At 47.4% G+C, this 26,057-nt stretch overlaps 1 protein-coding gene across 3 annotated transcripts in view; it reads right to left on the reverse strand.

Annotated features, from left to right (window-relative positions):
- The window catches only part of PAX7 (paired box 7), a gene marked incomplete at both ends in the record, with an annotated part of 95,766 nt that overhangs the window by 20,383 nt on the left and 49,326 nt on the right, over positions 1 to 26,057 (reverse strand). For all 3 annotated transcript variants that reach the window (XM_080358717.1, XM_080358715.1, XM_080358716.1), the window contains 2 exons: positions 14,223 to 14,422; positions 14,990 to 15,155. In XM_080358717.1, the coding sequence (XP_080214843.1) occupies positions 14,223 to 14,422; positions 14,990 to 15,155 (366 nt within the window). The remainder of the gene's footprint in view (positions 1 to 14,222; positions 14,423 to 14,989; positions 15,156 to 26,057) is intronic.

Here is a 26,057-nt window from a genome sequence, read left to right on the forward strand (position 1 = left end):
GCATTAACTGGGTAAATGGGATTTATCTACTCCCTGGAATTCCCTCAGCTATGGAAACCTTGGGAATCTCTCCAGCAGGGATGTTTGCAGAGATGTTCTGGTGAGAATTCTGACATCTGTGGACAGTTATAAACCCAGTTATGTGAAAGGTGGAATGAGACAGAGAAAGAGGGAAGAGAACTCCTTGGACTTGGACTCTTGCAAAAGACTTGTTCCAATAAGACAAAATAAATACCTCCATAGTCTGTGGCATCAGCGAAGAGTGATTCAGCTTTTCTGAGGTCTGACTCATTTTCTGAAGATCCTGGCTCTCTGTACTCATCATCTAGAGCACCTAAGATGACTGAGCCCCTCGTGGAAGCATGTCAGTTAAGAGGAATGACTGTGAGTGATACTCTCTCTTTGTCACCTTTAAATGATGACAGTCTGAAAGGGAGAATCAGCACAGCGTGATTATTGCTGCCTTCAAGATTACCAAAATTGCGCTACCGTAGCTGTTACCGGTGAGGAACCAACAGGAGCTGACTGACGCACTTGGCAGCTGCCAGACCGTGCCCCACACAGAGCACCAGCCTCTTCAGAGCCCACGCCCAAGGCTCCAGCCAGCTCAGGTGATGAAGATGCTCCCTTGATCCCAAATCTTTGTTTTCCTGGACCGTATGCACCTCAGCTGGATATCTGCATCACCGTAGATTAGCAAGAAGACACAGCTAGTTCAGAACTGCACCACAGCAGTCAAGCTGGGAGAACTGGGGTCTTTGAAGGTTTCTAGGTGTAGTTTCTAAGCACGGATCATTACTTGGAAGTACTGTCAGCACAACAAGCGCTGGAGGTGAAGATCTGCAACTGTCCCAGGCCACGGTCCCATCGCAAGAGCCTCAATGGAGAGAACCTGACGCATTCCAACATTCTCCTCTTCCCCCCCACCACCAATTTGCCTGGGCTTGCATGGGACCACAGCACATGACGACAGGAACATTTAGGGGAGCTGGGAATTAATCAAGAGGCACCCACCTGTCAGGCTGGTATCTGGAACTAAACAGAAACACTTGCTAGTGCTTGACCTCTCGCCCTCCAGACAAGCCTGCGGCTCTTGAGCGGTTTGAGAAACACTCTTGCAGGGATCGTGGCTTTGAGACCCCGGGTGAAATAAAGCAAGGGGAGCAGGCGAGGAGAGACACAGGAGCTGGGTCACGAGCAGTGGGGGAAGGAGGAAGAGGCCGGTGGGGGGACTGGCAATCTTTTGGCACGGCTGGGAGAACGTAGCTGGATAGCTGGTGTGACGATGTGGGAGCAATGGGAAAGACCAGAGCACACAATGGGTTGGACAACAGGCCAAGAGCAAGAGCCATCTGAGGCTCAGCCCTGTAGGTAAAAGAGACTGGAGAGTTAGAGACAAATATCCCCAAGACTCTCTATATATCCCCTGGATGGGGTTTGTGTTGGGTGACATCAGTGCGTGCTGATTAGCAGTCCGGCACGTTTGAGTGTTAAATCAGCCTTTCTTGTAGTTAATGGAGGCCAAAACTCTGCGCTGACGATCATTCAAACAGTGAAACCTAAGGCAATGCTAACTGTGTGAAACAGAAGAAGCAAGCCCTGCGTGCATGCCAAGGGATTTTGAAACACCAATCTTAAGGTATGGGATTAAGATCTTAATTTTTAAAGAGATGTGGGACACTTGGTCTTTAAAATGCGTGAACAGATTGTAGCTGATGTAAAATGGCTCAGCCACTCTGGTAGCATTGACCTCAGACCCAGATGATGTGAGCAGAAAGATGCGACCCTAGCTCTGACTTTCAGATTTTCAGACTTCTGGGGTGTCTGTGCAAACACCCAGGAGGGGGGAAAGGACAAATACTTGAGGAAAACCTCTTTCCACCTGCCTTAATACTGAAGAAAAGAGAGAACAGCACAGAACAAAATCTGAGCCAACAATGCAAAGGGGTTGGGACATTCTATGCCAGCATCCTACAAGTTCCCATACTTTAACAAGTGCAAGTCAGTGTGCCAGTCCTAAAGCCTCGGATGTTTCCAACAGGCATCTGTTACACCTGCTTCCTCCTCGTCTGAAATAAAAACTCCTCTTTTCCTTGGCAGAAGTTACTCAAGCACTGAAGTTATTGAAAGCCTTAAGTCTTGCCTGGTAGAGATCTAAATACTGGAAGTTCCGTTCCACTGATGTTCCCTGGATTTATACAGTATGGACGGAGTTTATACTAGAAACCAGCTGGAGCTGGAACACAGACCTTAAAATTCTTTGCAGGAAAGATGCCACCTTATAGATGGACATAGAAATGGGGAACAGACGTTCATAGGAGCTGGGCAGAGACCGAGCGCTAAGGAAGAAGCTCAGAGTGAAGAATTCATTTGCTTTCTGAGTTATGCTGAGCTTGTGGTCTAGTGATGAGAGCAGGAGGACACAAGTGGCTGCTACAGAAGCCAAGAAAACATTTTCTGCAACTGGTCTCCGCTTTTTCTTCTCCATTGCTCCAAGCAGCAATGACTAAAAGCTCCGGGGAGAGCTCCAAGCCTCTGGTGTTGTACAGAAATGTGCTTTTCCTCGGGCTAAAAACCTGGAGCTACAGATTCTAAAGCAAGCAATGCTTTGCTGGAGTCTCACCAAACAGAGCACAGATACAGGCAAGGATGCAAAACTGTCTGGGACGCAGCAAGCAGCTAAACTGAACGCTCTGGGAACACCTGCCCTATCTAGTGCTGAAATCACCTTGCTCCCCTGGGAGAGCAGAAAGCACCGTGAAACCCACACCACAAACTCCGAGGGAGCAAATCCCTTTAGAAGCAGACAGAACCGCATCCCTTTTTCACTGCAAAACCAGCGAGCAGCCCTCCTGCATGGCTGACCTGCTCTCCCCACCGCTGCTCATTTTTCGGGAGCCCCAGGCCCCATTGGGAAGTGTTTTCCAGGCAGTCTCAGCATCTCCTACTGCAGCACACAAGTCCCGCGGCAGGAGCCGGTCCCAGCCGGGGCCCCTGCTGCCCCGTCTGCCAGGCTGGAGCAGGGCACGGAGGTGCAATTAGCAGCATGCCCGGCCCTGAGCTCCGTTAGAGCTGGAGGACCCAACGCTCCCGACAGAGCCGCTGAATCCGGTGGTGGCTTTTAGGGTCGGGGAGACCCCATGTGGCTCCTAATTCGGGGCTGGATTTGTGCTCAGCTGCGCACTCTAATCGCTAATTAAAGGTTTGCCATCATCCTCCGGCAGCTGTTAGTGTCCTACAGGTCGATCCCCAAGCAACACTCTGCTGAGCCAGAGCCGCCGATCGGAAAGTTCATTGGATGGGCAGTTTCCAACCCCCTCCCCAATACACCCGGGGATTTATTTCCTCATCAGAAAAAAAGGGCTGCAATATCAGACAATGCTCTGCTTTGCATCACCTCTTCTTCTCCCCTTCTTGCAGTCAGCCCCCAAATATTGCTTGTTTTTCTCCTCTCATTCATTCTTTTTTTCTTTTCTTCCTTTTTTTTTCTTTTTGAATGAAAAAGAATGTTATTTTGTGCCTCCTGAGCCTTGCCGGCTGCGCTCGGCGTCTGTATCAGCTGGAGGAGCTTATGAGCCTCGTCTCCTTGGATTTAGACTGAAATTTTGATTTTCTGCCGCACTCAGATAATGTGGAAATCCTGTTCCCCGATATTTACTGTTTATCAGCGCAGCACAGCGCAGTTCTGGGGGGAAGGGAATCTCTCCCTCCATGTGTCCCCCCTCGCTCCCCTCATCCTGCATGCTAATGGAGTTGGACTTGGGAGCAGACGCTACAACAATAGCCTAATTACGGCGAGAGCGGAGGGGAAGAGAAACTCCCTGGCAAAGAGTCTCGGCATCGCAGGGACGAACTCTGATCCCTGTCCCCATCACCAGAGCCAGCCGGAGCACTGGGCTGGTCCCTTGTCCTGCCAGGGATCACTAAGACACCTACTGCTCTCTAGACCCACTCCTAAGCCAGGCTTTGCCACCTCTGGTGGACCCCAGGTGCCTTCCAGCTTTAGGATGGGGAAGCGCAGTGCATGGTGAGCCACGCCACATCTGCTTTCCTCCAGCTCCTCACTGGGATTAAACGCTCCTGTCTCATGCGTCTGAGCCAGGTTGTCCTCAGCATCTGAATCTATGAAGCCACCTCCCTGTCTCTTTTGTGTCATCTTTGTCCCACAGGGAGCCTGTGTGTTTAGGGACCCCGTTTGCAAGCACCTTCCACAGCGTGTATCCTGCTCCTCCATGTGCCACCACACACGCCAAGTCCTGCGTCCTCTGGTCAGGATTAGCGTCGCTGAGCCCTCGCAAACTCATTCCTGCAAGGAACCCGGAGGCGAGAAGGGAGAAGGGGAACACGCCTCCCCGCGTGACATGAACTAGGCAAGAAAAATAAAACAATAATAATAAAATCTGGGGCTCAGCAGCAGGGGAACAGCTCTAAGGACCACTTAAGTGGCCAGCGGTGCATAATGCCTTGCTATTAATGAGGCCTGCTGCTGATCCCTAAAAGGGTTGGTTATTGTCAGATAACGTACGGGGCTTTCTCTGTGCCCCCCAGCCCCTCGTGGGGAAGGCAGGCATCTCCCTGTGCTTGGGATTGAGCTGAATAATGTCCCGGCCACCTGCAAACGCGCTGGGCTTTCTCTGCAACTGCATAATTAGAGGCGGCATTGGGGTAAGGCAGCAGGATAACACAGCATGTAGAAAAGAAAAATGGGAAAAAGACGGGGTTTTTATATATTAAAAAAGAAAAAAAAAAGAGGGGGAAAGGAATGGAAAAGGAGACAGGAAACATGATAAGGCTCAGCCAGGCGCTCTCTGCTCGGCTGTTCTCTGTGCAGCTTGGCTGTTGGCTGGCTCTTCTGGTTTAAAGTGACTCCACTTCTTATGGAAACGGAGAGGCGGTATTAAAAAAAAAAAAACAAGACACAGAGAGCTTCCTTATCTCATGGAGACAGTTGTCAGGAATCACTTTGACTGAGTCGTTTTGTCTCCATGCTTTTTTTCGCTGTCAAGCAGGCCTCAGGACATGGATCAAAGGAGAGGCGCCGAGCGCTCGCTGAAACTTCTGATCCCTTCTCGGTAGAGACGCGCGAGTGGCAGACAGCTCTCCTCCACATCAAATGGAAGGAGAGAGGAGAGGGAGGAAGAAGGGAAGGGAGAGGGAGAAGAAAAGCTGGGAGAGACACAGAGAGAGGAGGCTGTGAGGAGCTCGCTCTGCCGCTTCCGTTTGCAGGGGAGAGACAGACAACAGCAGCTTTTGCTTCCTCTCTTCCCCGTTCCCCATCAGCTCTGCACTGGCCTTGTGGGTGAATTCCTACCCCAAAACAACCCCCTGGGTGTCAGCATCGCCCCTTCCATCTCTCAGATCAGTCGCTGTGATTTTCCTATATCTGCTTGGCAAGCGGCTCCCCACCCTTTCCCCGATGTGACTCACGATTCCCTTTCAGGTACTTATTCCCTGAAATAAGATCCCCCTCATCTCCAAACTGGATAGAGGCTTAAGGGCTGACTCCAGCTTACTGCGGCGAGCTAAGACCCTCCGCACCTTTGATCAATTTACTGCTCACGCACCCCAGACCCCGCCGGGATTTCTCATCTTCAGTCCCCGCTGCAAATTGATCTCGTGCACGCCTGTCTGATGGAGGCGAGCAGCAGCGTCTTGCAGCGGGAGGCCCTGCTGCACCCAAGCCATTTTTGCCCGTGTCCGTCACTGTGCAAGGTGCAAACCCCCGCGCGGCACGCACCCCACACCCCCCGATATTTATCTGTTCAACACACAGCCGTATCTCCTCTCCTTTGCACCTCCCTGCACACCACAGAAGCTCTGTCACCCCAAGCTGCTAAATCACGTATTGCACAGCCGTCTACTGCTCCTCCTCCCTCCGCGCACAGTGCATCGAGACAAACGCACTGTGAGCTGCCACAATACCAAGATGCCCTTCATCTCACACAAAAGACCAGCACAGCATCCCTTCAGGGTACATCTCCCCCATAAACCCCTCATGATGCTTCACAGGGCCCTGTAGCTCTTCTGAGCAGCCCTCCAGGATTCTCCAGAGATGGACACAACCCCTAAAGTCTTCCCTGTCCTCTCAGCCTCCAACGTTCTGCTTGCAACCTTTGCTCTAAGATGCTGCAACCCACCCATCAGCGATCCCAGTAGCTGGCTGGCTTTGGGACGGGAGCGAACGCAGGTTTCCTGCATCGTTAGCACACGTCGATGGTGAAGCGAACTGAAAATAAACCGTACTGAGTAACAACCTGTTTCAAAATGCATCCATCAGCTCTGGGAAAGCTGGAGGTCATGGCATATCACCCTAACATGGAACCATGTGAGCAACACACAATCCTGCGTCTGTCTTCAGCGGAGCGTTTCCTGAGCTGGGGCAGGGTTGACGTTCACAAGAAGAGCGCTGAGCTGCCCGTACCTGCAATACACCGTCCCACCTCCTCTCTCAGTGCATCTCTGCCCTTCTGCACGCCCACTGGTGTCGTTACGCTTTCCACAACCCCTCTTTGTGGAAAAAGAAAAGAGAGGGGCAGGTTGAGGTCAGCGCCTGATCCACTGCAAAGTACACTGCTGTAGATTTTTCCTATCATAGATGGCTTTTCACAGCCAGGGCACAGCTGGAGCACAGCTGTTACACCGTTGCTAGATTTTAACAGGCACACACGACGCACGAGCACACACAGCGGCGTGTACGCACAGAATGTGCACGCAGGACATCGATGCCCTTGTGCACGCAGGCGTGCAAGAGCACGCACGCATGCCCCTGCCTCTGAATCCTGATTATTCCTTTTACTGCATTCCTCTCTTTTAAGCTTCCCCTCTGCCTTGCGTCCCTCATTCCAGGGCTGCTTTCCCCACCGCGGTCCCTTGGTTCCTCTTGCAGCTCAGCACCAGCTCCCTGGTCCCTTGGTTATTGCAGCTCTTCCAGCCGCGCTCGCCTCCGAGTGCCAGAGGTCGCTCCGAAATGCCCGTCGCCAGGCTGGATGCTGTATTAATTGCTAATCTCTCATTTTGCTCTATCTGCGCTGCCTGCCTTGTCTCAAGTTCCCTTATTAATCATAAAGCAGGGCAAATCCTACATTTGAATTCTCCGAGTCTGTGTCTCCCAGCCAAGCCCCTCTTACCCTCCCCGGTGTGGAAAAGAGACAGGACCCAGAGGGGTTTCAGCAGGAATTACAGCCCCCGCATCGCCTCTTCCACCCACTCGGAATCAGCTTTGCTGCCACCACACCATAAATGGGTAGTGGGGTCTGGGTGAGAAGGGATATTTAAAGATTTTTGGGTACAGATTTAAGTGTCTTAGCCCTGTGTTTCTTAAATAAGTGCTCCCCGCTCTAGGGGCTTATCAGACACTTTCATACCTCCCTGCATTTCCTCCTGCTGACATTGGTCTCGTCATTCTCCTCAGGTTGTTTTCCCTGTATTTCTTCTCCTATTTACTCCTTATTCCCCAATTTGTCTGCTTCTGATACTTGTGTTGACAAAGAGTTCAGGGCCACAGGGGCTGGTCCTGGATCCACCGAAGGTAACAACAAAGCTCCTGTTGAATTCAAGGCTCAGGAAACGACTGTTTGCTCTGAAATCCTTCAGTGTTTCTAATATTTTAATATCACAGTAATACCCACAGAGAACAATGTCTGGAGTGGAAAACACACAGGAATAAACATGATCAGTGCCACCCAGAGTTATTAAGGTAATAAGGTGCTGCCTGTTTCTAATCAGTTCTCAATGGGACCTGAACATCCAAATGAATCAAGGAAACCCAAGAAACCTCCAGATTGACAGAAAGCATTTTGGCCCCTCAGATATGAATTTCCCCCTTCCCACCCTACTCCTTCGCTCGCAGAAACAGTCATTAGGAATAAGGCAAATAAATACGTATCCATTTTCACACGAGAAAAATGTTCCATTCTCCTGTTTTCCCATTGCTGGGAGCAGAGGCGTCTAATTGACAAGAGCAGATGGCTTTGTTTGGTTAAATAAATTAAAAAAAAAGAAACTTCAGTGGAAAAACTACCAGCTTTCCTGGGACACGTAGGTTAAAAGTTTAGAGAGATGGAGCTGCATTCGACACCGAGCGAGAGAAAACACCAACGCAGTCTCAGCAGAGTTAGTTTCTCCCAGAGAGAAACCTGGAGCTCCCATGTCTCCTTTCCACACTCCCACTGAAAAAGGACAGGGATTTTAGCACGTGTTCACCTCCTTCTCCAAAAATCCCATGTGCAATCTGCAACAAAGGTCGTGGGGAGGCTGAAGAGCACTCACCAAGAAAGAAACGGGGTGCGAGGGATAATTGGGACAGCAAGGACTTTGTGAAGGGCAGATGCTTCGTTTGGGGGAATCGCGGTCCTGGAGAGATGGTGCTGCAAGGGGAACGCGGAGGAGGCGGCGTCGGGGGAACAGGGCAGAGACCACGCGGAAATAAAACAGGAGTGGAAAAGGAAGGTGGGAGAAAGGGGAAGGAGAGGCGGGAAAGAGAGGAAGAGGAAGCCAGGAGGCAAGGTTAAAGAAAAACCCTCGTGTGAGGTGGCACCCAAGAGCGTCTGAGGTTAAAGAATAGGAGAAGAACATGTTCCTACACTAAGATAAGCCGGAGAAATGAATCCTTATCCGTCCAAAACCAACCCTTTAAAATTCGAGCGAGAGAAGGGTCTCCTTTCAGGGAAACGGGGAATCCTTAATGCTTCCTCCCTCAGCAACTGTAATGCCAGGATGTTCCCAATCTGCTTTGAGGGATGGAAAGATTAAGAATAATAAAAAAATTGCAATAAAATATGTGTGAACGAGGGGGTAATTGTGGACAAATGCAGCATTCAAATTCATTTTTCAGCTCTTTTACACACCATTTCAATCTTATTTTCTGCTTGTTAATGAGATCTTGTTGGTTGGGGTGGGCACGGCTGCCCAGTATCGCTTGGGTAATTGCACATAATTTTCTCTCTACTAGTGATTTGCATCAGATTTTTTTTTTCTAATTCTTTGCTATTTAAACCCCCTCCTCCCTTTCTCCCTCCCCCCCCAAATCTCACCCTCTCCTCCCCCTCTTTCTTCCCCTCCCCTTCTCCTGGCCCAGCAAGACTCATTTTGAATGCTTATTATAGGCACAGTGTCTCCGACAAAAAAAAAGGGAAAAAAAAGAGAAAAGGAAGCAGACAGAAGGGATCCATGTCAGCGGAGGGAAGAGCGCTGGAGCCAGCCCTGCCGTGCCTGCTCCCTGCTCCCAGTTAACATCACGTCCTTCCCAGTTGCCAGGTTTTCCACCCCCAAAAAAAGCATTCGGCTCTGCTCACACTTCTGCTGGGATCTGTGTGCTCCTGATGGGGATTTACAGAATCACAGAAGAGTGTCAGGGGTTGAAGGGCTCTGGAAAGCTCATCCAGTGCAATCCCCCCATGGAGCAGGAACACCCAGATGAGGTTACACAGGAAGGTGTCCAGGCGGGTTGGAATGTCTGCAGAGAAGGAGACTCCACAACCCCCCTGGGCAGCCTGGGCCAGGCTCTGACACCCTCACCAGGAACAAGTTTCTTCTTATACTTAAGTGGAACCTCCTGTGTTCCAATTTGCATCCATTACCCCTTGTCCTATCACTGGTTGTCACCAGAAGAGCCTGGCTCCATCCTCCTGACACTCACCCTTTATCTATCCGTAAACATTAATGAGTCACCCCTCAGTGTCCTCTTGTCCAGCTCCAGAGCCCCAGCTCCCTCAGCCTTTCCTCACACGGGAGATGCTCCACTCCCTGCAGCATCTTGGTGGCTGCGCTGGACTCTCTCCAGCAGTTCCCTGTCCTGCTGGAACTGAGGGGCCACAACTGGACAAAAGATTCTAGGTGTGGTCTCACCAGGATTCACACAGTCCCCGATCCACCCGGGATGGAGGAAGAGACTGGAGCCCTGGGACAACGTCAGCAAAAACACAACTGTGCTCTGGACTAAGAGGGTCCTTGAGTTTAGAGCCTGACCTTGAGTTTAAAGCCTGACCTATGCCTCAAGAGTCCCTCCAGGAACACTATCGAGAAACAGTGACAAACCAGAAATCTTAAAATCCGACTCCAACCTTCAGATACTGCAGTAACACTGGGAATGAATTTGCTCATGGAACAAAAAAAACAAAGCCACCAAAAGCCCTGAGAAAATTAAAGCAATAAATATGAGATGGTGAACAAGTTTCTCTTGGCTCTTCGTCTTTCTGGAATTGTCTTAATCTCTGGGTGAGCCTGTGGGTTTGTTACAAGATTCAAAGGTTTCAGAAAGAACATGTTGTGAAAGTATAGAAAGTGCTTGACTCTGAACTATACCCTAATATGTTCTGCAGCTAGACAGGGGCCATCTGCAACAAACTAATGATCTTTTGCTTTTGAATAACTCCAACATGCTACAGTGAACAGTCAGACACATTTAAGATACAGGCCCGGATTTAAAAGGGCAGCAGAATTTTAGGAGGCAAAGCAGTGGGTAAAATCCTCCTAAAAAAACCTATGAAGACATTTTGAAAGGCAGAAGAGATGTGCCAGAGACGAAAGCAGCCCAGAATACAACATGACCCTACTTTTTACCATTTGAAAAGCACACAGGGAATCTCCCGTCTTCACAAATGGCAGAGGCACAGTGAAATGCGGCCCTCACTTTTTATGTTGACTTGTAATTAATTCACTTAATTTCCTCCCACCCCAGCCCACTCTGCAGCAGACACCTTTCTTAAAGGACTGGCAGATGCTGAGCAGGACACAAATGGACTTAATACTGAGTTTACCATTATACTGAGCTATCTGTCATAAGCCTTATCACAGCCATGGTGAGGGGCAATACTGAGCCAGCACAGGGATGAACTTGAAAACAAGTGAATGCAAAGTCTGTCCTCACTGCAGTGTAAAGCAGGGACCTGGTGAAGGATGTCTCGGTGCTCAGCCTTGTTCTAGTTAAATGGGAGATGATTCCTCTGCGGGATGAAAATGAGTTGGAAATATTTAAGATGCATTTATGAAAACCCACCCATCCATGTGTACACTTGCTTTACAACCCACTCTTGGAAGAAATTATGAGACAGAAGCTCCGGGGTCAGAAATTATACTTTATGACTGCTAACTCTGCTTACTCATGCTTTGCTTCGGGTCTCGGTCTCTTCACTAAGTTTAGGCACAGGAATCAATGCCAACCCAGAGGCCACTGAGTCACCCAGGTGAATGTGGGACAGCTGCTGCCAACCCACGCGACCTCCGGGGAGCAACGGGGACCTCGCTGCTGCATGTTCCTGATCACCCATGACTGCTGCACCACCCGGCGCATCCTGCCAGATGTGAGGTGACACATCTGGCTGCAGCTGGGCAACCTGTGAAGTCCTCTTTCTCCAAGAGGCGGCATTCAGAGCAAGGTCTCTCTCCTACAAAGGCACAAAACCATCACAAATCACCCCTCGAGTTGCCCTGAGGTCTGGCACTAAGGTCTAGGAGGGAGTATGGCATGAGAGATCATACTACGTAGTGGTTTAATTACATAGAACCATCCTTCACATGACCAAGTTGGTGTTCTTGGATAAAGTGTCACAAAAAAACATTATAATGGGATGAAGCAGCTGAAGATAATATTTCCCAGTTGAGCTCTCACTCCTCAGCAGTCTCAGGTCTGGAACAGAGACCCAATGGCCTCTATACCGAGGAAAACATATGGGAAATGTTTCAGGGATGGGCACAAGACTTTGCATGCCACGGGCTGGCACGCAAGGGAAACGTGGCCATTTCCCACGTGAAGGTTGGGGAAAACTTCAGCAGCGTCTGCTCTTTCTGTCAGGAGGGGGAGGACTAAAGTGCGTGTGTGCGTGGGGACCGAGCCCGCGGAGGCCAAACGTAATCCCCTTTTCTCTGTTGTGAGAATGGAAATGCCATGCTTCTCCTCTAGAATTTCAGCTGCCAGCACCGAGCCCGTCTGGTGGATTGTGGCCGGGACACCCAATCCTGGGGTAACTGGATAGCGGTGCTGAGCTGCAGCAAATGCTGGAGCTCTCAGCCAGGCTGGCCCCCAGCTCCTTGTCTAAACTGCAAAGAAGTTTCCCTCCTGCTGCTGCTAAGGGATGAAACCAGAGAACTGTCCGTTTGCAGCTCAGATAAATTGCCATCATTTTCAGTTCTCAGTATTTTTTTTTCCATCTCCTGGACTCTCTCCTTCGCTGTAGTTGGTGTTCACCCCCGCAGAGTGCAACCAGATACCGCAGATATCTGAACAAGAGGGCTGAGGTGCAATGAATTTTACCTGTAATGCCATGGAATAGCTGAATTAGGCGCAAATAGGTTATATAGAGCATCCCATATTGAGACCTCACAAAACATTTACCCACCCTGCTATGTAAAGAACACTTCTATGAGGTCCCATTCATACTTGTAGGAGTTATTTCTTGCATCCTTCCACTAGGAACAGGAGAGGAATATAGCAAGATAAGTAAATATAAAGCAGTCATAAAATCACCTGGGTTAGCCTTTCTATGCACAAAAGAAATAGAAGAATTTATATGCCGATAGCTTGGCCCTCACATGATTAAAAGCATCAGAAAAATGGGAATCTCCCCTTCTTGGGGGTGCAAAGCTCTCTTTTCTTCAGGACTGCCAGATAATGTATGCTCTCTTTGCCATACAAAGGGCTTATTGGCTCAGGACTCTATCTTCCCCCAGCCCAAGCCTGGGGGCAGGGTAATTTGGGATAGGGATAAGCACAGAAAAAGCATTGGTCTGATCATTTCAATGAGCCTCTGATTCAGTGAGTGGGACTAGTAAGTAAACGATGAAGCTACAGAAATGGAAATTGCATGATGGACTTGTACACATTTGGCAGCTTTATCACGTGGATTGCATCTTTAACTTATTCTGCTGTGCTAAATTGCACTTGTGATAATCAGAATTAATCACGTGCCCTGGACCATCTAACCTGCAGTCTGCCTTTGAATTCCACCCGGTATCCTCATCTCCCAAGCCCAGTGCTATTAGAGATCCCTTGTCAGAAAGATGTTGCCCTATTTCCCCCATAAGTTACACTGTTGGAGCCAATATTCAGCCTCACACCAGTCACACTTTTACATTTTCCATCTCATGACCATTCCAAGCTAGAAGTGGGCTTTTTATACCATTTCAGAGAAGCTGCAAAATTTCCCTCTTTCCACTGACACTCAATGTTTGTTTTCACACTCGAGAGATCACAAGCTATTGGACCTTAAATTCTATATGCCTCTCTGATGTCTCCGTTCATTGCACTCCTCTCTAAACAGTTGTAGCCTTTTCATTTCAGATGCCTACCTAATTTATCCTTGTAGTTTCAAATTCTTTTTACTTCCTGTCTTAAATAGTGACACTGGCCACTCTGAAACAACTGCCGTAGTGCACTTCGTATGTGTCCCTATTTCACAAGGGACTGAGAGAAAAAGTAAGACATATTTGGTACTCCTCCGGGATGGCAGGCACCACATGGATACAAGTCCTTGCTGTTAATTTGCAGTGTACAATATGTGCCTTGTTCCATTTAAAAGCAAATGTGCATTTGGAAAACAGATCACATCAAGTAAACCAAAGAGAAGCTTAAATGAGATGAAATGTACCTTTTCTCCTTTAAAGCTCAGCTACACCTCCCATTCTGACCTCGTGGAAAGCGTTAGCGGAATTGTTTACACGATACTTTCTCAAAACTAGATCCCAGATCTACATCCCTGTGTCCTGAGGAAGCTCAGATCCACGGCACTCGCAGGGCTTTCCATGTTCCAACTGGACTTGGGCAAGCTGGCTTCAGCTCATCTCTAGACCAGTCGCCCACAAATCATGGACTATTCTAAAGAAAGCCTGCAAAAGTAACTAAAAAATCAAGTGTGCTGTCATTAGGCTAAAATGCACAATCAAAAGGCCCACATCTGCACTGGAATTCTTTTTGGAGGGCTAAGAAGATGAACACCAATGTTCCAGTCCTGGTGTTTGCACTTAGAGTGGGTTAACCTGAATATGGGAACTAACAGGATACAAACGCTCCGGCAGCACAATGCTGAGCTCAGGACAGACATACTGCCAATAAACAAATTAACTAATTGCTTAAACCAGGCTGCTTCCAGGAATTGGTGACAATAACAATAACTCAAGGGAGTTAACCATAACACACTGTGATAGCCTGAAGTTTGCCCTGCTCTCGGAGAATCTGGACCAAACAAATAGTGTCAGGCAAAGAAAGAGAATGGAAGTGGGTCACATACCTGCGGAGAGAGGCCATTGCTAACAGGATTCATGTGGTTGGCAGGAGCTGCGGCGTTCATGAAGCTGTCCGAGTAGCTGGAGAAGCTGTGCCGGGCCCCGTAGGCAGAGCCGGTGTCGGCGGCGGCGGCGGCAGCGAGCCCTCCCTGGTGCATGGTGGATGGCGGCAGGGGCTGGGGTCTGTGCACGGTGCTTCCGCCGTCTGCGGAGAGAACGGCCAGGGGGGAACGTTGGCGGGTGTCAGAGCTGGGGCTCTGCAGAGCATTTATTGATGGTTTGGCTATTCCAATCTCAGCTTCTGGGTCCCACTATCTCTGTGCCCCACGGGAACATGAGCATATCACGTGACAGTACAAAATATGCAAACTTGGGACGAAATATCTGAATTGTCTCTTAATTTTTCCCCAGACAGAAGCTATAAATTCCTTTGTGAAGACCAAGGGCTACTAAGATTAGCAATACTCCTCCTACTGAACCCCAGTATGGAGTTTTATCCAGAATGAGGGATCGCCTAATATGATACTCACTTTATAGCGATGTGCTCATCATTTAAAAGCTGAGCAGAACTATAGTCATGAAAGGACCATGAGACAGAGGAGAAAACTGTGGAGTTTCCATTGACTTGAGGAAAAACCCGGTCTTCACAAGTAAAGGAAAACCACCTATGTATTACAAGAGCCTTGTGGGATGTCGCGAATCAGAAAGGGAAGGGCCGATGGGGTGACGTAGGGCAGGAGAGGGGGAGCAGTGCAGGTGCAGAGGCACTCACCTTGGGAGATGGTGGTGGTTGGGTAGGTGGAGTCTGGCAGCTGGTACGGGGGCAGAGTGGGCATCCCTGTGGGCGGGAAGCCCCCCGGCAGCAGGTGGTTGAAAGCCGCAAGCTGGTTGGCCCCCGCCTGTTTGCGCCACCTCGCCCTTCGGTTGCTGAACCACACCTGATGGGGAGAGGAAAAATCCATGTGTGACTCAGAGCTGCTGTCCCACCTCACCCGCACTGCTGCTGGAAACGCATCCTGAGCTACAGCACTGGCCAAAAGCTGCTTCGCATTTGTCTCTATTCCTCAGTTTCCCTTCTCCCAATGACAACACTAGTACTGCCTTGGCTCTTGGGTGGAGATATATTCATTTAAAATTGTTACAGATGCTATTAAGAACATGGGAGGGTGTATCAGCAGTAGGGCGAGACGAAGAGGAATAATTTAACTTGTGTATTCCAAGAGAGTCCATTCCAAATAGATGCATTGCTACCACCTGGCCATTCTGCCTTGTTATCTGACAACTATGTGAATTATGCTGAAGGATTAAGTACCATAATAGCAACACGGCTGCACTGTTAGGAGGGATAAATAGAGAGATTAGCATCATGGTTTCTATGTTAGACAAGCTAAATAGATAGAACCAGACCGGAGGGAATACAGGGTTTTCTCAGCTTCTCTGGACTGCAGCAAATCACTGTTGTCTGTATGCTAAGACATGCCCTCCTTGCAAGAGGCACTGCAGTGTGCACTAGAATTGTACTGCAGCCAATTTAAATCTCTGTGCATTAAAACAAACCCAGTACTAATGCACGTGCAAAGCTGGGCTCATGTTTCCTGCAGTGCTAGTTTACCTGTAAGATGCAAAGGGAAATTTTTCTAAATGCATTTGTCTGCCCTGATGTGTTTTATCATGGGCAATCTCCTTTCTGCATAGTGGAAAAGGCTTCTCAAGCTGTCTCTTGGGCTTGGTTTACTTCATTTAATCAGAGAGGCTCTCAGGCCCGATCCCTGTTTGGGGTTCAGAAGTATGCGGATAAGCTTTCAAGCCAGATGAGAATGCAGCTGCTGGACTCTTGTGAGGCCTAAAGGGCTAGAAAATACGATTAAATTTCACAGCAACAAGAAAAAATGAAGCAAAAATCAAGAGTGTAAAGCATTTGGGGCGAAAAAAAATCTTCCATCAGGCTTCGAAGCTGCTCAACGTCAGATCAGAAGCTGAGGTTACAAGGGTTTGAGGCACTGCAGCCTAAACCGTCTCCACAGCTTGTGAACTGAAACTAAAATTTCTTCCCTAGATACAGCAGAACCTTAGTCTGACCGCACCTGGTACTTCAGCCACGATCCAAATCTCAAAGCGGGTATTTTTCTCTGCCCTTCAGATCGAGTCACGCTGCGAACGGTCACTTGCTGGTTTGCCTTTGTCTGATCGGCACCTATGGGTCACCCAGCATGACAAGGCAACATGTTTTCACCGCGAGCTGTTTAATTGAGCACTGGCTCTCAGTCCACACGCTACAGCGGTTCTTGCTGCAAAAACAAGCACACACTGAGTAACACACACCAATTTCTGTGAGGTTCTCTGGGTCACAGTCTTTTCTTGCTCTTTCTCTGTGTTACTCATCCAGTGTGCTGTGGAAACAGATTCAAACCTGCTAATGATATTTGCGTGTGACCTGCTGGTGATGGTCAGGAAAGACCTAGTCCTGGGCAGTCCTGCTGTTATTTACATTCACGTAGAGTGAAAACAAAAAAAACCCTGGTTTTCTTTGGAAGAGATGGTCTAAATTAAACCCCTTGAAATGTATCCAGGGCTGATGTCAGGTCCTTGGCACCAGGCACCTCTTTTTACAGACCTGTTCCTACGGCACTGCACCAGTGGCTGAAGCAGCATAACCTCTCAGCATCTTCCAAAAGCGTGACAGAAATAGGTCAGCTCACATCCGATCTGCATTGCCCAACAAAGGCCATGCAGGTCAGAATCTCTGGGTCCATTTTTGGCACCAAAAGTCTCTAGCAAAATCTAGGACAGAGTTAAGGAGAGAGAAATGAATGAACCTTAAAGGTCTGTAACACTTTACAACGCTTTTACACAGTCCAATTCGTGGCACAGTTTCTAGGAGCAGCGAGCAACACAAATTAGTAACCTTTTGTTTGCCCTGGTCATGCAAAGAGGATGTTCCCATCCTTTTCTCACACATACATGTATGTGGAATTCATGCTCATTAGGGATACAGAACTTGGCTCCTCTCATGTCACTTAGAATTAAATACATTTGTTTCCACTTTCATAGTTAAGGACATAAAAACTGTCTCAATATTTCTGTGAGGTGAACATAAGGAGATAAAGAAACCTTTGCTCTTCGGAGAAAAAGGCCGAGTCCCAGGCTGGAAGAGCTTCCAAAAAACTAAGATCTCAATGCAGGGAATAACATATAAAATGCCTATACCTGAAGGGTATAACTGAGCAGCTATGAATCCAGGAGTCAAGAGGGAAAGAGAAACTGAACTCCCAGGATGTAAAAGCCACACCAGTGATTTCTGACGCTTTGCCGACCTTGCAAAGGGTGGGAAAGTTCCTTTTTTATAACTAAGAGCCAGATGCTGGCAAATCCATTTGGGATTAGAAGTTCCGAAGAAACACGTGGAGTGAGATGGTCGAGTATAGAACATGTTTGTCCAACAACATCCCTTCCTTTATTTGTTAAGGGAGATAAAAGGATGCTCTGAATCCTTTTACAACTAGGTAGAGTTGACCAAAAAGGCCTGTGCAGGGGCCATTCGCAGGGTGTCTTACCTGCTTTGGTCTAGAATGTGCAGGGGTCTGGAAGACAGGAAAGCTAATTGTCATGACTATCAGGATAGAAATACAGTTCTTAATTACGCTACAGGCTCCTTCTGTGACTAGAGGAAAGCTATTGCTTTGCTGATTTGAAGTCAGGGGGAACATCACCGCATTCAACAAATTTTGGCCCTTATACAACCCACACATCAGATGGCCACCTCTAAATTGAGGATAAACCCCACATTTTCTTGTATTTTAGTTTATTTCAATAATCAGCCACTTGAAACAGAAGCTCTCCTTAACTGCCAGTAAGCACCATACGCAGCGCAGTGAGATCTCTGTCCTGGCTGAAGCATCACAGCAAAACAAGCAATAAATGATAAGAATAGTAAATATACATGCATCAAATTCACAACTACATGCTTAAATGGAGTGCTTCCCAATGGAGCCTGGCTGGAGAACCCAGCCACAAATACACTGGAAGCTGCCACAAAGAAACTGATAGGATTTATCTTCCCGTGCAGAGGAAGGGACATTTCATGGCCCAAACAGGTTGATTCTGCCCCTTATTTATAACCCACAGAAAAAAAGAAGATACATTCCAGCTAATGACATTAGCAATTCTTTCCCTTCCCCCGCCTTAAAGGTGGCTCAGGCCTTTATGCTTATAAATCATTTTATTGGTAGTTAAAATATAGAGGCTAGAGCATCTAACTGTAATGCGAGGCGCACTTCAAAGGGAACCTGCTTTCATTTCACAACAGTTAAGGTTTTATCAGCCACTAAAGATTCCCCCTGCCAGAGGATCCTGTTACACCATGTTAAGCTCGGGGTGAAGGCTACGGCTGCTAAAACCAGCCTGGTGGGAAGAAGATGAGGAAGAGGAGGAAGTTTTGAAGCTGCTGGTCTGCCTGTGGAGACGTTGCTCTACAGGCTGGACTGGACAACTGGGGTTTTCTGCTGGGAAAAGCCAAGAGAGCGCTTGGGAAAAGGGCTGTGCGAAGAACCCGACAGGAAACACAGCATGTCAGAAAGCTGGTTGTTATGAAAAAGACGAGTACTTTGTGATTTGTCTGTGCACAGCAAAGAGATTCTACACAGAGTAAATGTGTTGCTTTCCAAGGGTATATATGGGTATATAACATAGGTCACTGAAGACTAAAATTCGTACATGCTGAAGACATTTGGGGCTTTTGTCCCTGTGAATTTTCTTCCAAAGAATATATCATGTAGACAGGAGATGCGTTATAGAAACTGCACAGCTTAGCTGAGGGGAAGTAGATAGGTACAGGAATGCCCACATGGAATATAATTTTAAAGAAGATATTCTTGATGTTCTGGTCATACCCAGGGCCCGAGGAAGAGCAGAGCCCCTCACTGTGCCATGTGCACCTTGCTCTGTAAGCGAACATACTGCTAGAGGGATGCTGAATGCGAGATGTTCACCGCAGAGTAACACTCGATCCGTTACCTTCACTGTCCCCTCCACGGATCGGAGACGAAGAAACCCCTCCAATTCATCACCACCTGCCTCGCAGAACCAGCTGGGTTCAGAAGAGCCCGTCCTCCTGCTCGGGCTGGGTTTGGGGCAAAGGTTAGCAGTGGTTCTTATTTAACCCCAACGCCTGCACCCAACCCTGCCAACGGCCGGCCCGAGATGTCCCACGCACTTGTTCTCCACCGGCAGAGACAGCTGCCTGCCAGGATGGGGCTGGACTGAATTATCCCCGCAGCCGCCGAGATATGGGTCAGCTCCCACAATTTGTCAGACAAGGAGAGGAAAGGAAGGTCAAAAAGAGCCTCCTGTGGGAAAGAAAGCCTGGTGTGTTCCTGCTCAGCCTAATCAGGACTCGATGTTGGGAAAGATAGATGGGATAAAAGAGCTCATAAATGGAAACAGGGATGGAAAAGCCAAGTGGTGCTTTTGCTTTCAAGCAGAACGGAAGAGATGCAGCATGTGTTTGCTTTCGCAGGCCTGAGAGGCTGCAGAAACCAGGTGGAATGGAATCACATGGGCATTTATGGCCCAAGCACACCAGAAAAATTCCACTGAGATCAGATGAGGTCCCTCCCCAGGTCACATAAAGGCGACTCTACCAGATCAGGTCCTCTCCAGGCTCTCCTTTAAACCAGGGTAGATCTCTGCAGTGATGCAGAAGGTTTTGAGAAGGGAACTCTAGCAGCAGCAGCAATGAGAGACAAGGAACCGTTATTGCTCCATCCAAACACCACCTTCTGCCCTCCCAGATGGAGATGTTACAGTGGCTTGGGATCCTGTAAGTCCCTACAACAGTTTAGCGAACGATCGAGCTCTCTCTGCCAGGTTCTGAGGGTTAAAAACAGACATCGGAGACGTACAAGCATCACTGTGGCTATTAAGGGAACTCTTTACGCAAAATAAAAAGCACAGATTTCAGGCACGCAGATTTTTAGCGGCACGTGGAGGGACATGGCTGGATCTAGTGACACTTCAGTGCCTAAAACGCAGAGCCTCTGTCACTTGTGGGTGATATGGTTAAGATAAATATTAAACAAGGTTAGTGGAGCAGAACAAATGACTCTTCACAAATGAGATTATCCAATGAATTTAGCCTATACTTCTCCCAGCATATCCACATTCCTGAAGGTGCCAGCTATTTATAACAATCTGTTGAAGAATTTCAAACAGTTTGTGGTATGGGGATTTTTTTGTAGACCACTTAAAAAATCCCTAAAAAACAACAAAAAATAAACCACGCAACACCAAACAAAAAAACATTGTTATCTGTGAAATATTTGATTAGAAAAAATATTGCAAGAGTAAAGTAATCTTTGAATCAATCATGTCACAAACACTTCCTCAATCAAAAGGTCATCTCTACCTTTAAATGATCATCACAGTACGAACATCTCATGACTGCTAATGGGTTCGTACTCAGACAGGGAAGCAGGAGGCAGCAGAAATGGGATAAATCTGTCCACCTGCACACTAGGACATCCTAAACCCAGGTTTAAACTCGTGGTTCCACAGCTCCAAATCCAACCCCGCCCAGTGATGCAGCTTTACCACTTACTGTCATAAAAACTAATAATATTTACACATTTTTTAAACAATTATCATTGAATGAAGTAGCTATTGGATACTGAAAGATCGTTTGCAAATGTGGTGCTTTCCAGCTCTACATTTTACAAACTGTGCCTTTCAGTGACTATTTCAGTTGCCAGAGGAAATTCTGTTAAACTAAAATATCAAACCTCTGGGTTACTTATCTGTTCATCTTTTTATAAATCCGGTGTCTGAGGATGAATGGGACTCGCGGAAGCTGAGAGACTTGGGGATGAGCTCACTGCTGTCAGAAAGCAGTTGCAAGGCAGTGGATTTTATGAAGTGCTTTCTCTCCACTTGAACACTTGCTTCTCAGACAGCCAAGTCTTAACGGTGTTAGAGTTGCATTTAAACACTTTGAAACAGGCTTTGATGTTCATAAATCATGGAGGTGAATGAGATGTGGGAGAGTAGATCACCTGCTGCTGTTGTTTGGGTGAAGATAGGCTGGGCTTTAACAGCAAACCAGCAGCATGTTGATTCCCACTAGCAAGATTTTCTTTGCAAAATAAAAAGCAATGAGCTTTTAAAAATAGCTTAAGCACTCAAAGACTCAAACACCCTGACAAACCCTCCTCCTGATTATGACAAACATTTTGCATTGCTGACCAAACCGAACCTATTTAATTGGTGTCCCAGTAAACAGAAAGACTGAGAACAGACAAGTCACACATGCTGGCGACTCAAAGCAACACCACACTTGCTCACTGGGTGGTGGCTCCGCTGGAAGCAGAGATTCAGCATCGAGCAAAGTGTATGAGAAATATTTTGGTCCGCGCCCTCGTCGGAGTGGAAATTTTGTGATAAAGGTTCTTCTCATAAAACCTCTGGGAGGCCCTATTTGTTTTTAATACAATGGGACAGACACTCCGCTGCTATAAATCAGTGCAACTTCACTGAGTTCCATTTAGAGCAGCTGAGCGCGCGGTGTCAGACACAACCGCTTCAGCCAGGGAACCGCGAGCTCAGTCATTGCTTTGGCCTCTGGGTCCTCGCTCCTTTGTAAGGAAATCAAATCATTACCACATTGTTTAGGGGATCTCTTTTCCAGCTTGTGCCCGTGAGGCCGGCAGTTCTGATGTCCTCGGTCCGAAGCAGACCGAGAAAAGGAGAATAGGACAAGGAAAAAGTCAGTTCCAGGTTTTGCATCTCAACACAAATTTTACCTAAAACTCCTGATTTACTGAACAGAATGGATTCCATCTGCAGAAGCCAGCCAGTTCAAAGGAGCGCTGTCATAAATTGCTCCATTTGTTTCATACAGATGTCCCGCCCTGCACATACAAAACAAGCTGGTTTTGTCAAATTACGCTGCAAATCCTGACGTTTATGCTCATTCCTGTTGTTTTCAACCAATGCCTTACCAGAAGGACTACAGGATCAGGCTTATCATTTCCATCGTCAGTAAAGTATCATATACTTAACAAAATAGCACTGACTCTGCAGCACGGTGTCCTCAGGCTTACAGAGCTGGCACCACGTCCTCTGCCAGTGGCACATTTCTATTTCCAAGGGGGCTGGTTACTGCAATTGTACTACAACTATTAAAAGTGCTGATGCTTTTCCAAGCAAACCCTTAGATACAGCCATTGGATGTGCTTGCAATTTTAAGAGATCATCTCTGGCTTTTCCAAAGCTCAGGTGAAAAAAGACTTGCCCCTGCAGTTTGCATACCTGATAACTCAGTTTATTTTTCATGTGATTAGTAGGTGGACTGAGGACTTAGTTGGAGCTTATTAGCTGGGCTAAGCATGCAATGGGCTCCTCTTGAATCCAATTGCATTTCTGTTTCTAACTCAGGCTGGAGAGATATGAAAGAACAGTAGCAATGCCATGAGAAGTCAAGCATTGATTCACTAAACCAAAAAGTTAACGTTACGAGAGTGCAGCCAAGCTCGCGCTCTCACCAGCAACATCCTGCAGCAACATCTCCACAAGACATGAGGGGGAAGCATCTGGACCCACCTCAGCTGCATTTAAGCCTGGCTTTACCTTGCAGAACCAAATCAGTCCTTTAAAGCCGGCTGGAACAGCACGCTACCCTCACCCTGACCATCTCCTCTGGATGCCGCTTGGCATCGCATTGAAGAGAAGCTGCTAAATTCATGTATACCGTGATTAAGTTATGAAAGACGTACCCATCGTTAACCAATGGACATGATAAATGTTTTCTGACCACCTTGACCACAAAACGAGGGGACATTTTTCAAGTTTTAGATCCTTCTACACGACAAGAGGAGAGAGAAGATTAAATAATACATTGTTTAGAAGCAGAGTGCTTAGTTTATATTTAACTAATAGATGCATTATAAGTAAGAAACTAAACAATTATAACTAACATCAATTATTTCTTAGTATACATGTACTGTACATCAAAATTTTCAAAAATTGTAATGCATATGTAATAATTATGTGAATATAAGCAATGCAAGAGCACCCAGTCTCGGCAGCACTGATGGAGGATGATCCCCAGTGTTCCTCAGCGCTTGATAAAATAAAGAATGCCGCTTAATGGTATCATTGACTCTACTATTAAGTTTATGTCTGTTTCGGCACCACTGCTCTCCGGACGTGCCCGGGCACACGCAGCGGCAGCACGGCCGCGGTTCTCACGGTGCCAGGGGTTGTTCTGGCTGTGGATGGTGGATCTGGCCGCCCCGGCGTGCGAGAGCGCGGCTGGCCCCGCACCACGGAACACCAGCGTGCCAAAGGAGCCGCTGCCAAGCAGAGCCCCAACTGCCGGCTCCTTCGCGCAGCCCCGGCTGCTGCCAAAAACACAGGGCAGCTGTTGTGTCATAACCTCATCGCAGCCCTCTTCACGAGAAATGTTAACTAGCCGGAGCCTCAGGAAGAAAGAAAACATTCTCAGCTGACCTTTAAGGGAGGGGGGATTGCCTCGGAAAAGCCAGTTTGGACACATCTCAAAGAGTCTGGGAAGCAAAACACCAGGCAAACAGCTTTAGGCTCCAGCAGCTTTGCATGTCTCAAGTTAATGCTGGGAGCTGGGGGAGCCCTGCTTACCACCTTTCCTATAATACCTTCAGCTTCAAAAAGCACCATCTCCAGGAACAGTGACAGCTGGTGACAGAGCACTGGGGTCCCCACTACCCGCAATGTTTGAGAAGTTTCTGAGAAACTCAGGTCTTTTCTAGAAATTGGACTGCAGAGCACTGCTGGTAAATACTGGTTTTCAGCTTCTTCGCACTGAGAACAGAATTGCTTTGTGAAATATTTCAAGCAAAATTGAATGGAATTTCTTTTCTGGTGCTCCATTTGGCAGGTCTGAGCTGCTGCAGCATGATCTAGACTATGGCTGTTTGTTTACTACAGTTTGAAACTGTGTCATAAAATACATATTATGTGAGTAGCCTAGAAATGCACTGAGATTTCAGAGGCAGAATTGCTCTGAGCCTTTTTATTAAATGAAACATCCATTTTCTCCCAGGCAGAAATCACAACAGTATCCATCATAAAAATGATCAATAAAGCACTGGGTTGCGACTCCTGCTGTCTAGTTTAATTTTGTTATTGAAATAACGGTTTCTCAGTGCATGGAATTTCCTGGGGATTAATAACAGACATCAGCATCACAACACACTCACCCTTTTACGCTTCTTATTTATTTCCAGAAAGCACGCACTGCCCAAACCATAGGAACTCAGATTACCGTCCTTGCTAGCGGCACACGTGCTCGCACCCAGCTGGCTGTGGAATGACCATCTGAACCATCCGCAGGCGATGCCGAGAAGCAAAAGCTGCCATCTATTTTTTGGGAATAATATTGGTAGATTTCTGGGAAAGCCTTTTGAGAGAATACTTTGGAGCCTGACACATCTGAGTCATTACAGCAGCAGGATGAATGGAGATGAGCTGCTCACATGGGAACCTACACAAAGTTTATTCATGAAGAACATTCTCAGCGCTCAAATTTCTAAGCGACTTGGGATTGTGGTGCTGACCTGAGGGCAATTTGGGCACACGCACTGCTTTGTTTTACCTTAGATTGCTTTCTGTTGGTATTTTTCAAGTGAAAAACCAGAAGTAAGCATTCAGGTTTGTTGGTAAATAGCCTTAAAAATGCAATATATTTGGGCAAACAGATGTACAAATGGAATCAACTAGGAGAAGGATTAGTTTCAACTCCCATGACTGATGCATCTGGTGTCTCTTTTGACGTTAGCATTGCTTTGACAAGTCATTTCTACACCTGGAAAAGAATTTCCTGACAAAACTATTTTCCTATTCAAAACCACTGTACTGACAAAGCTAAACTGTTCGTGAGAAAAGGGTTGCTCTGAAAAATGCCCCTTCTCTAGAAATGCCAGGGAGAAAAGTTAGTTTCAAAATTATCACAGAATCCCATCTGTCTTCTTTTTTCCATATAAAAACTTTGACATCATCAGTTGGATAATTGCAAAAACTGGTGTAAAAACCTAAAATACATTTAAGATCTAAATCAAAGTTTCCATTAAATGAGCTAAGCGAATTACTTAGCTGTTAGACTTAATTTTTAAATCCATGAACACTTGGCCTTCCAAAGCTTGTTTTCTGGAAGGGTGGAAATAGGAGCTCGCAGATGGGCAAGAATTTGTTCAGTCCTGGACAATTAGTGGGGGCACATGAGTCAAGACATCGTCTCGCACACAAACAAGTCAGTGGGAATTTCCATCGGTGGCCTCGCTGGGTAGAATTGGCACCGAAATCCTGATCCTTGCGGAAATCCATGGCAGTTTTCTCCCTGGCTATGCTCAATTTGGGATTAACCTTTGAATGGCTTGGACCTTTGGATGTGTTGGAAGTCGGAAGGCCGGAATCCTGCGTCTCAACCACACAGACACTGCAGTGACCTTGCAAAACTCCTGCTCACCCTCCTGTGATCTTCCTAGCAGATGAGAAACCGGAGCTTGGAGCTGCTCCCCACCATCCCCTCCCCCTTGTTGTTCAGCTTGTGAATTTTATTAGCTGTCAACGTGTCAAACTTCCACTTAGCCGGGCAGCTGTGTGACCAGCCAGACTGAGGCCTGCCAATAAAATTTAACAGAGCTATCAGCTTTTCACATTGGAGAGACTGCGGTACGTGAATGCTCAGGTAGCAGAGAGAACAAACGAGACTTGGCTAAGTTCAAAGGTAAAGGGAGGCGAGGAGGAGAAAGAAGCAAAGAGATGGAGAAGTCCAGTGCTTGTACAGGGATTAGCAAAATGGGATGTTGTGT

The sequence above is a fragment of the Nesoenas mayeri genome, assembly GCF_963082525.1.
Source record: "Nesoenas mayeri genome assembly, chromosome: 24".
Taxonomy (NCBI): domain Eukaryota; kingdom Metazoa; phylum Chordata; class Aves; order Columbiformes; family Columbidae; genus Nesoenas; species Nesoenas mayeri.